Genomic DNA, 10,880 nt, shown 5'->3' with positions numbered 1-10,880 from the left:
CGTATACATGTTACAAAATAAAAACTGAATGTACAAATCTGCAAAGGAAAGTAAAGCTAGAATTAAGGTCTGGGTTAATGTTTTTAATAGTTGTTTTCTACCTATTTGTCCATTTAATCAAAGTATACATTACACATTAAGAAATGGGCTTAAGAAAAATTAGAGGAGCAATTTGTTAAATTGGGAATTTTCTCCTTAACTTACTTGGGAAGAGACCATTCTGTTTTACTTTAGTAGCCAACCACCCTGGTGTGGCTCTATAAACCACTTATGGCAGTGCAGCTGGAGTACATTAGACCATAAATGTCTCCTGGGGAGAAGTGACAGGAGATAGTGACTTTTGTCCAACTTTGCATGTTTTCCAATAAAGTCACATACTTGCACGCAACTAATAAATGCTGACCCCACTGTTCTCACGGACACACACACGCACAGATCAAATCAACAGCTCCACACCACCTACCTGCAGGTATTGCTGGAGACTTCTCCTGTTCGGGGAGTGGTGTGACTGGGGAGCCTGCCACTCTTTCTGGCTTGGACTCCTCCACAGGTGCTGGCAGGGGCACAAGGGCATCTCTAGGGGGTGGTGATGCCGAGGGTATGGTTCCTGGTTGCTCTTCTTCCTCTTCTTCAGAGGAGGATTCAGATGAGGAGGAGGATGGCGATGAGGAGGAAGATGAAGAGGATGACGAAGATGAGGAGCTGGACGAGCTGCCACTCTCGGAGTCCGAGGTGCTATCATTTTCACCATCTGAGTCAGCATACAGAGAACATTTGGAGGACGAATCGCTTTCCTCGTCCTCGCCTGGAAATCCAGAAGGGGTAATCAGGCGAAGTGGGAAGGTCCCTCACTTGGTCAAGCCGTGGGTTTGTTCACTGACTCAGTACTATGGATGTGTTAGGCTCTGTGCTAGGTCCTGGAAGTCCTACCCTTAAGGAGTTGGGTAAGCACACAATTTGTTCATAGTGAGATAAATGTCAGTGTAAAGGGCTGGGGAGCATGGTCAGGGAAGGCATCCCCGTGAAGGAGATACTGAAGTCAAAAAAGAGAAGTAGGAGTTCATCAGGCAGGCCTGGCGGCTAAGCAGGGATGTGAAAGGTTAAGTGAAGAGCGGCACTGGGAGACTGGCAAGCAATCTGCTGTAACTACCAAAGCTTTTCTCAAAGTGGGTCTTATAGACACTGACTGGATGACTAACTCTGTAAAAGAACTCTAGGGTAAAATAAGCTTAGGAAATGTTACAAGCTCTGTGCCTTTAGGAGATAGTACACTGGAAAGAGTCTAAGAAATTAAGAGGTTTTGTAGTCTTTAAGAAACATAATTGGGTAAATTAAAATAGAAAGTAGTGATGGCCATGGAGGGATCTGGAGAATGACAAGATGGAACCAAACAGATAAGCAGGAGCTAGATTATAAGCAGCCTAAAGTGTCAGGCTGAGGCCACTTTCACCTTGTGGAAAACGGGGAGCCAGGAAAATACTTTACAGAGGAAGTAACAGGGTCCAGTGTGTATTTTAGGAATGATAATTCCATCAGCAGGCTGGAAAATGGATTGGAACGGAGAAGGATGAAAACAGACAGGAAAATCAGTCAAAATTGCTGCAGCCTCTACATGATTAAGGCAGGAGAGCAAGAACAAAGGAAGTTGACAATTTAAGAAAAATGGAAGTGGTGAAACTGACAGGAGTTGGTGACCAAGTGATGTGTAGGGGTCTGCACACCCTCATTCTCAGCACATGACCTTGCCCTCTGCTTTACTGAAGAGGCTCTAGGATCATCATTCTCACCATTCTGGATTCTGCGGAAATGGCACCTCTCAGAGGCATTCTTTCATCATTAGATATAAAAGTTAATTTTTCTGCAGTTCCCCTACCTTTGTCACTCTCTACCCTTGTTAATCTATTTTATCTTCTTTAAAGCACATATCTATTTCAAATGTTATTTATTTGTCCACTTGTTTGTCAAGTCTCTTCTTCCCTGCCAACTGATCACAAGCTCTGCAAAAGCAGCAATCACATCTGTCTTGGACACGAATGTGTTCCCAACACCTAAAACTGTGCCTGGCTCAGAAGAGGAACTCAATATATATTCCCAAACAAATGAATGAAAAGAAAGACTAAACCATGTCCCCAAGCCTCAATGTGGAGAAACAAATGGGTGTTCGACTGAGAAGAGAAATCATATCTGGTGATGGCAGCTACAGGGAGGGGAAGAGAGAGGCACAGCTCAATGGCTGAGCCTTACTTAAAGATGTACAGTACTTAAAGATGGGAAGGCACAGTCTGGTAGCATAAAGAAAGGGAAAGCAGGAGAATGCAACCCCTTATCTCGAGGACTTGGGAAAACAGGCTCTGTTGGGTAGTCTTCAGGGGAGAGCCTTGTTTCAGTAGAAGAGGTAAGCAAGGGGTAGCATTCTGGGTATTGATGTTGTTGTTTACAATGGGCCAAGGGTTCCAAAGGATAGGGCTAAGAAGTTGCTTTGGGGGAGGGCAAAGATGGCCAATAAATCCAGCAGGAAGGTTATGTGAGCTCAGGAAAGGGCTAGACAGGTGGCTGAATCCCTTCTTCCCCAAGCCAGAAACCTACTCTATTTTATCTCTACTTACCATCTGATGCCTCTGCCTCCTTCTTTGCAGTATCAATGGCTTCCTCATGCTCTTCGTCTTCCTCATCTTCCTCATCATCATCTTCATCCTTAAGGAAAAGGAACAAATAGAGACTAACAGGAAAAGGATAACTGGTCCTCTAGAAGGCATAGCTACCTGCACTGCAGCCCAAAGGGAAGTTGGCTATGGGGACAGGAACTCAGGAAGCAGGCTTCTGGCAGGGACCAAGTGCCTTGTCTCCTTACCTTTTCTGAGGAGGACTCCTGTGATGCCTCCTCCCCCTCACTGTCCAGAGCAAAGGACTTGCGGTGTTTGCCCTGGGTCTTGCTTCGCTCTTCATCTCGCTTAGGGGGCTTGGTCCCTGGACGTCCTGGCTCTCCAGCCTCCTTCTCTCGCTCAGGGTCTAAGCCAAGGTGAGTGGTAGTTAAAGCAATTTACCAACAGCAGTAACAGTTACTGCTGTTGATCTTCCTGACAGTCCCACAGATGTTTTATAAACAAGAAGTTGAAGCTCAGCAGAAAAACATGAAAATCTCAGAGCTAACCAATGTTTTATACAGCTTTAAATATATCACATCCATTTTATTTCTCATCATTTTCTGGGTTGGGTGGAAGGGGCAGATGATTTGTTATACCTGGCCCAAGAAAATACTACTTAGGCAAACGGGTTGCCAGGCAAGCAGATCGGACTCAGTAAGAAGGTTTCCCAGCCATATAAGCTGTCAACCAATAGTTCAGTCTTAGACAAAATGGTAAGAAGGTTACAGGAAAGCTTAAGCATTAAATGGTAAACATGGGTAGATGACCTGTTTAACCTCAAAATTCTGTGATTTTAGATGTTAAAGTTATTATTCCTACTTTACAAGAGAAAACTGAAATACAGAAAACTTAAATCAGCTTATCAGCCTAAGAACCATAACTAAAATCTAGGGACTACCCTATCTGAAGCTTCACATAATCAGAACTGCTTTATAACCCTATAGTCAAATCTCCACTTGTCTCCTTGCCTTTAAGACACCTTTACCCCTTCATCCCTGCTTCTTACTTTCCTATCAGAATTAAGCAGCCTCTACCCTTTCTCCTTCCACCTGACCTCTCACTCACCATCTTCATCTTCCTCCACGGGAGTGGAAGGCCGGGGCCTCTTTTCCTCACTGGCTTCTGAAATTTCTGAAGGCTCTTTTCGCTTTACCTGTGGGGTGGAAAGAGATGGAGCCGTTTTAGAACTCGAACACTCATGGTTCCCAACGACTCCTACCCCAAGGACATACTAGGCAAGACCACAGTTCTGAGTACCTTGAAAGAAGGCAGCCGCAGGGCCCCTCGCAGCCCTGACCCAAAGGCGAAGGCCTCGATGCCTGTGGTACCTCCGCTCTTTGCCCAGTCTACAAGGGACAGCAGGCCTGGCTCTTTGAGCTTTGTCTTCTCTTTATCTTCCTCCTTGGCTTGCTGTTTGGCTGCATTCTGGAATGGCTGCAGGCAGTAGGGGGACTGAGCCCCAGAACCTAGGTGCTCCCTCCTACCTGAGAACTACTCCCAGGCCCCAGAATATAGAAATGTATCTACTCACTCCTCCATTTGATGCACATCTATGCCACACTTCCCTTGCACCAGCCCCTGCATTTCCTTAAGTCTGCTTGTTTACAGTCCATCAACCTTAGGAAGCAGCTACTATTCTCCCCACTCTACAAATGGAGACACTGAAGATTAAAGCCCAGAGACATTTAAGGGCCTTGTCCACGACAAACACTGGACTCAGGACAAAGCTTTTCAGACTCTCAGGCTCACGCTTTTCTACTGTTGTGTGTGCCCCCAACTCCCTGGCCCAACTAGTATCCCACCACATGCCCACAGTCTCTCTCCACTTGCCTTGATCATCCCTCTTCTCTTTTGAGCTGTGTAGCCTGGAGGAGCAAGAGATCTATTTCCACCAATGGAGCCCCAGGTTTCCCCATTGCCAGGCACTGGCCCTCACCTTGGCCTTCTCTTCCTTGCTCTCCCACCACTGGTCAAAAGCTCCAAAGGCCACATTTTCCACCATCTTGCGGTTGAGGTCTCGCTGCATAATGCTCTTCATTTCTTGGACTAGGGTGGCCAGCACACGGCCCACAGTGCCTGCTGACGGCAGGGCTTTGCCCTCTGCTAGCTCTGCTTCCTCCCTGGGAGGCAGCCGGGCCTCCTCTCCTGAGACTGAGGAGGAGGGCAGGGGCTCGGCTGCCATGGGCAAAGGCAGGTGGTAGGCCTCCCGGGAGTATGCCCCTCGGCCTTCTTGCCCTTGTGTGTATAGGGCATAGGGTAAGCCATAGGCTGCCTCTTGAGGGGGTGGGAATGGGAGGAAGGCCTCCCCAAAGGCTCCACCAGGGGGACCAGCTGAGGCAGCAGTCAATCCCTTGCCTTGTCGCAACTGGTGGAGCCGAGTTAACATCTGGGTCTGCATCTGGAAGGACATGGGCATTCCTCCCCACTGAGCCCCAAGTCGATCCATGAGCTCCAGGGAGTTCACAAAATCATAGATGTGGGGAGGTGGCGGAGGAGGTGGCGGGTATTCAGGGGGTGGTGGTCCATCGGGTCGGGGTGGGAGGAGGTAGGCAGGCTGGTGGGGAGGATAACCAAGGGGAAGGGAAGCCAGGTAGGGGGGTGGAGGAGGGGGTGGAGGAGGAGGGGGTGGAGGCTGTTGAGGGGGTGTTGGGGCTGGAGGAGGTGAGCCACCCCTGTCATCATCGGAGATCTCCATGTCCTCTCCAGAAGAGCATGGAGAAGCCTGTAGGGGTGCAGAGGAAGGTCACAGAAAGCTTCTGCCTGTTCCCTGGGCTTTTCCTCAAATCCCTGTTTTGTCTACTTCCCTTTCCTCTCCCCCTGGGCCCGACCCTGCCTCCCTGATCCCAGGCACCTCTGCTGGCTGACCCCAACCTCACCTGGTTCTGTCCGTTGGCCTTGGGAGACTCCCGAGTAGCCCCTGGTTCCCCACTCCCTGTAGGTGCCACATCCTCGAAATTAGCTGGGGCTGGAGGGGGCGTGCAGGGACCATGACTTGACCCAGAAGGCACCTCGATCCCTGTGTCTCTAGCCCCAGGGCCTGTGGTGCTGTTCTCTTCCTCTTCCTCTGTGTCAGAGGCCAGGAAAGAAAACTTGGAGCGCTGCTCCTTCAGCAACATCTCAATGCGAGAATCCAGGCTGCTGTGTTGAGCGAAGGGCACACTCTCATTGGTGGTCTCTGGGGCTGGGGAGCCAGAACGAGCAGGTGAGGCTGGGCGGGGGGAAGTCCTAGCTTCTTCTCTCTCAGGGCTGGGCCCCCCAGCACCGCCACCTCCACCAGGTTCTGGAGGCTCTGGGGGTGGAGCCTCTGAGGCAGGAGGCCGATAGTCCTGGTCAGTGGGCCTGTTGGGCTCAGGGGGCAAGTAGGAGGTGTAGGAAGGTGGGAAGCGCTCAGCTGTATTTTCAGCAAAAGGCGCCCCAGGGGGGTCCTCCCGAGTTGCCCGGCGGGGTGGGTAGGAAGGATGGCGTTGGTAGCGATTCCAGCTTTCGTAATATGCTGGGTAATTTGAGTCAGAACCACGAAAATGAGAGGATGAGGAAGAAGAGGACGATGAGGACGACGAGGACAACGAGGAGGAAGAAGTGGAGGATGTGGCAGTGGCTGCAGTGGTGACAGAGATGGCTGCAGAGGTGGTCGTGGGAGCCGAAGATGCAGAGAAATGGCGGCGGGAAAAGGAATCTTGGTAGCTGTTCTCTGACCGCCGGGGCTTGAAGGAAGTTGAAGTGGTGCTGGAGAAAAAGTGCGTGAGTTAGCTGGGTTCAGCTCTGTGTCACCAAACCCTAGAATCCCAGTTCTCAGTATCCAAAGCTACTCTACACTGTCCTGCAAAAAAGATCTAAATGGTATTGGGTACTTAGCTGGAGTGAGTTCCCTGAGAATGGGGATTTGTTGGCTGAATCCACAGAGAAACCAGAACAAATTATTCCCGACTTCCTCTTAGAGGGACTCTGGGTTTCTTCTTCCCAGCGACAGCTCTCACAATCTGGGGGTCCCAGAGAGTATTTACTCTATACCTGCTGGAGTAGGCAGAGTCCTGAGAGTAGGGGGTGCTCCCCCGAGATGTGTAGGGGGTTCCCTGGGAGGACTGAGGGGTGAACTGGCCAAAAGAAGATGGGGTGTCTTGTCGGCTGCTGGAGAAGCTTGTGTCCTGGGAGCAGGGGGTGCCATTGCCAGGCGTGCCCACCACAGCAGTGCCTGCTGGGTAGGTAGCAGTGTCGGAGGAGGAGCGGCGGCGGGATTCAGTCTAGAGGGAGAGAATGGAGCACTGAGAAAGGAAAAGAAATCAAGTACCACTTAACAACTCACCTTTCTCCAAATGAAGAATCCCAGTTCCCTGTCTTTTGAAAGCATCTAGGAATCTTTTCTTGGCTCTTCCTATACTTAACAGTGAAGTCCAGAACCTCCCAAAGACTGGTCCTGGCACTCAAGTACCATGCTCACATGGCTAGGGCTATGGCAACCACAAGCTTCTCACCGTCTCGGTGGCTGCACCAGAACCCTGGAACTTCTCACTCAGGGCCTTGCCCCCAGTGGGCACCGTCTGAGGGGTATAGGAGCCATTGACTATCAGTTCATAGTACTTCATTCGTTGTTGTCCTGGAGGAAGAAAGGGAACCAACAGAGTAAGATGGAGAAACAACTCCTTCCTAATTTGGTATTCCCACATCTTCCTCAGGCCTCAATTTGAGTCTTGGGTTTGGGGATTTCAATTCTTCTACTTTCTATCTTTTTAGGGACCTTCTACCTCAACTCCATTTAACGTCTACTACAAATAACATATAGTATGACACTTCGCAGTTTTTTCCATAAGTGTTACTACACTGGATAATCACCAGGAGGGAAAAGCATCAGTACCCCTACTTTATAAGCTTAAAGAAAACTGACCTGCACAAAGTTGGTCAGTGGCAAAACTAGAATCCAAACCCAGGTCATCTGATACTAAATCCTTTCATGCTCTTCATCCTATAAAACTAATGTTACAAAATGGCAACCTGAGGGCTAAATCCAGCCTACAGTTGTATTTTATTTGCCCTACACAATCACTTAAAAAAAAAAAAAACAAAAACTGGGAGGGTGCAGGGGGAGGGGAATGCAACATTTTAAAACCATGAGATTCCACATGAAAACCTAGATTTCTGCCTTTAAAAAACCCAGATTATTCAGCAATATTAGTTCTCAATCTCACTTGCAAATTGGCTAATGCCAAGTGACAGCCACCTCCTTTAGATGGCACTGCTACAATATCCCACAATCTCCACCCCTTCCTATTGCTCCTGACGCAAAAACCAAGAGTGCTTCCTTCACTCACCTATACAGGTCCCTAATTCAAATTTAAAAACCCCAAACTCAAAACCCAGTATCTTTGGGAATTCAGTATCAAAACCTGACCTGAGATGAGGCCATTTACTATAGCTTTTATTCTTCCTATCTAGTGTGATCCTTCACAAATTTTCTTACAAAAATAGTCATATGCTAGACTATAGGGTGCTGCCCAACCCTATCGAAAATACATATATGTACCATAATCCCTTCATAAAATTCTGATTTTATAAACTCATCTCACTCCAAGAGTTACAGATGAGGAATCATGAACCTGATCACTTGCCTGGCCCCAACAGGCATTTGCGTGTACAGTCTCCGCTGAAGCCCAACTTTGACAGCAGGCAAGAGAACCCTCACCTTTGATGTCGAGTTGCGCATGGATGATGTTGCCCATGACAGAGGTAAGGTGGAGGTTTTTGACTGTTTCCTTGGCTCCCCGAGTGCTGGTAAAGAGCACACGGGCCAGGCCCAGGTGCTTGCGAGTACGGGGGTGAAGAAGAATCTCCACCTCTTCCACCTCGCCATACTTTCGGCACATGTCCTTTAGGAAGGTCTCCCGCACGTTGTCATTCAGCCTTGCAAAAGTCACTTCCTTTAGTGGGATCTGTCCGATATAGAACTCATCCAACTGTGGAGAGCAAGAGAGTTAAGTCGGGGATCTTAATACTGACCACTGTTCCTTTGTCCTTGGGGAAATTTTAGAGCAATCCATGAAATCAAGAGAAATAGGACTGGGTAACTGAGAGGTAATGGAATGGGGAATGGGACCCAACAAGAGATATATATCGGTTTTGACCCTTCTCTTTCCTGAATTCTTCTCTCCACCGAATAATGGCAAGAACCAGGTAAAGAAATGTACAAACTGAGAAATAAGTACACATGGAAGGAACTAGCTGTAGAGAAATAATTCACTAACTCAGCTTTTACTACATGATTACCATGGACTAGGCACTAGGAATACAAAAATGGACAAAAATAGACAGGACAGAAAGACATACACGATCGTAACATGACACAGTAAGTGATGCAGAGATGTAGACAGGGTGTTTGGGAGCCCAGAGAAGGAAATCCTTGTTCAGAGTAGAGACAGGGAAGAATTCACATACATGGAGTCATTTGTACTGGGCTCTTTGAAAAACAGAAATTCACCAATATGACAAGGACTCATTAGAGCACAAAACTATTAAATAACTTAGCATTTCCTAGAAATTGCAAAGCATATGGTATGATGAAACACAGGTGTGTGATATCAAGGCAAAAGATGAAGCTTGATCAGATCAATAATCATACATGTCGATGCACAAAATCATGGACATGGCAACAAAAGTAAAATAAGAGATCAGTAAAACCAAAAAGACAAATAACAATAGGTTTGAAAATGAAATAGAGGAAAATGGAAGCAAGGAAACCAAGTGAAATGAATATAACAGTATGCATTAAAGAAATGGAAATGGAAACAGAATTAAGATAAAAAATGTATTTAAGAAAAAGGGTCAGAACTTTGTGACAAATAAAGGGTAGGAGCCTCATAGGATGATTCCTAGGCTCCTAGCTTGTGCAGCTGAATAGATGGAAGGGAAAGCAGAATTAAAGGGGTAAAGAATAATTTGTTTTAGATCTCCTGAGTTTGAGATGTCTGTGGGGCTCCAGATGGAGCTGTCCCACTACCAGGCATATAAGTCTGGAGCTCAAGAGACTAATCTTATCTGGAAACAGATTTGGAAGTCATCAACATTTTGGAATAGTCAAAGTCGTGGGTATGAAAGAAGCTGTCCAGGGAAAGTGTACAAAGTGAAAAGAGGGATGAGAGAACCCAGCAAATGACTTAAAAATGAAGAATAAAGAATTACTGAAGGAAACTAAGCACCATCAGTTTTCTAGCCTCAACCCAGGGTCTGACAAGTATCCTGCCTAGCCAGGGAAATGGGAATACTCTGAAGAAACAAGATAGAGAATGAAATGGCCAAATGAGAGGTGAGAAATAGAGGACTCCAGGGATGGAGTCCCTGGCCTTGTCACTCCCTTTGTTGAGAAACTGGGGCATCACACCAGGGCACTGTCAAGCCAGGCACTGTCCAGGAATACATAGTGATAGGTATACCAGCTAAACCTGAATTTATGTTGTCCTTCAAGAAGTCAACACCCCTGCTTGGGATACCTCATCTACACCTTTTTAGAACATAAACATACCTCCTATCCAGAACAACTCAGTCTCACAGCCTCAGAGATTGTTAGATCTGGCTGTGATCCTTTCACTCGGCTACATTAAGATTAGACTGCCAGGACAGATCCTCCACACCCTCCAAGGGCCACCATACCAGACTAGCAGACACATACCTTAAACTTAGGGACTGGGAGGGAAAAGTCTCTGTTTTTGGACCTGACATGGCAACGGGGGTCTTGGAGGTCTTCGACTGGTATATACTTTGAGTCCTAGGAAGGAAACCAAGAACAGAAAGATAGCTCAAGGTGAAACCACATTATTGAGCTCTAAGAAACCCATTTGGAGACCCATATACAAAAGAGTTTGGGTTTGGTTGCCCACTTTTTAGAAGGCAGGCTAAGGGTATGGAAGTTCTAGATACTGAACAGAGCTAACAGGAGAATGGGACCTGGAGTTCCCTAGATGGCAAGGAAAGGCTTGGGGCACTCACGTTGACACTGAAGTGGATTCCATCGTAGCGGTACACCTTTTGAGAAGGCCTGCGCAAAGCAGGGTCCAAGGCAGGATCCACGATGAGCTTGTAGTTCCGCCACTGGAAGCTCGGGGCCTTCTGCCCATCTCCCCCACCTTCCTGATCCATCTTTGCTCATTTACACTGTTAGGAGAGAAATCCGCAAGGAGGTTCAGGTCTTAGGCCTGACTCTCTTGTTGCCCCTCACCGACTAGCTCGGACTCCAGGTTCATCATCCCA

At 47.6% G+C, this 10,880-nt stretch overlaps 1 protein-coding gene across 3 annotated transcripts in view; it reads right to left on the bottom strand.

Annotated features, from left to right (window-relative positions):
• Positions 1 to 10,880, bottom strand: part of SETD1A (SET domain containing 1A) — a 23,637-nt gene that overhangs the window by 10,086 nt on the left and 2,671 nt on the right. For 2 of the 3 annotated variants that reach the window (XM_006914148.3, XM_015591169.2), the window contains exons 2-13: positions 10,620 to 10,784; positions 10,303 to 10,398; positions 8,323 to 8,593; positions 7,118 to 7,239; positions 6,657 to 6,886; positions 5,522 to 6,371; positions 4,582 to 5,367; positions 3,903 to 4,079; positions 3,711 to 3,798; positions 2,852 to 3,009; positions 2,607 to 2,694; positions 464 to 805 (exon numbers count right to left, since the gene is read on the bottom strand). In XM_006914148.3, the coding sequence (XP_006914210.1) occupies positions 464 to 805; positions 2,607 to 2,694; positions 2,852 to 3,009; positions 3,711 to 3,798; positions 3,903 to 4,079; positions 4,582 to 5,367; positions 5,522 to 6,371; positions 6,657 to 6,886; positions 7,118 to 7,239; positions 8,323 to 8,593; positions 10,303 to 10,398; positions 10,620 to 10,769 (3,358 nt within the window). In that variant the 5' untranslated portion in view covers positions 10,770 to 10,784. The remainder of the gene's footprint in view (positions 1 to 463; positions 806 to 2,606; positions 2,695 to 2,851; positions 3,010 to 3,710; positions 3,799 to 3,902; positions 4,080 to 4,581; positions 5,368 to 5,521; positions 6,372 to 6,656; positions 6,887 to 7,117; positions 7,240 to 8,322; positions 8,594 to 10,302; positions 10,399 to 10,619; positions 10,785 to 10,880) is intronic. The other variant, XM_015591170.2, reaches the window with a different exon arrangement.

Source organism: Pteropus alecto, unplaced genomic scaffold (genome assembly GCF_000325575.1).
Source record: "Pteropus alecto unplaced genomic scaffold, ASM32557v1 scaffold44, whole genome shotgun sequence".
Lineage (NCBI taxonomy): Eukaryota > Metazoa > Chordata > Mammalia > Chiroptera > Pteropodidae > Pteropus > Pteropus alecto.
This window is presented reverse-complemented; position numbering and strand designations above follow the sequence as displayed.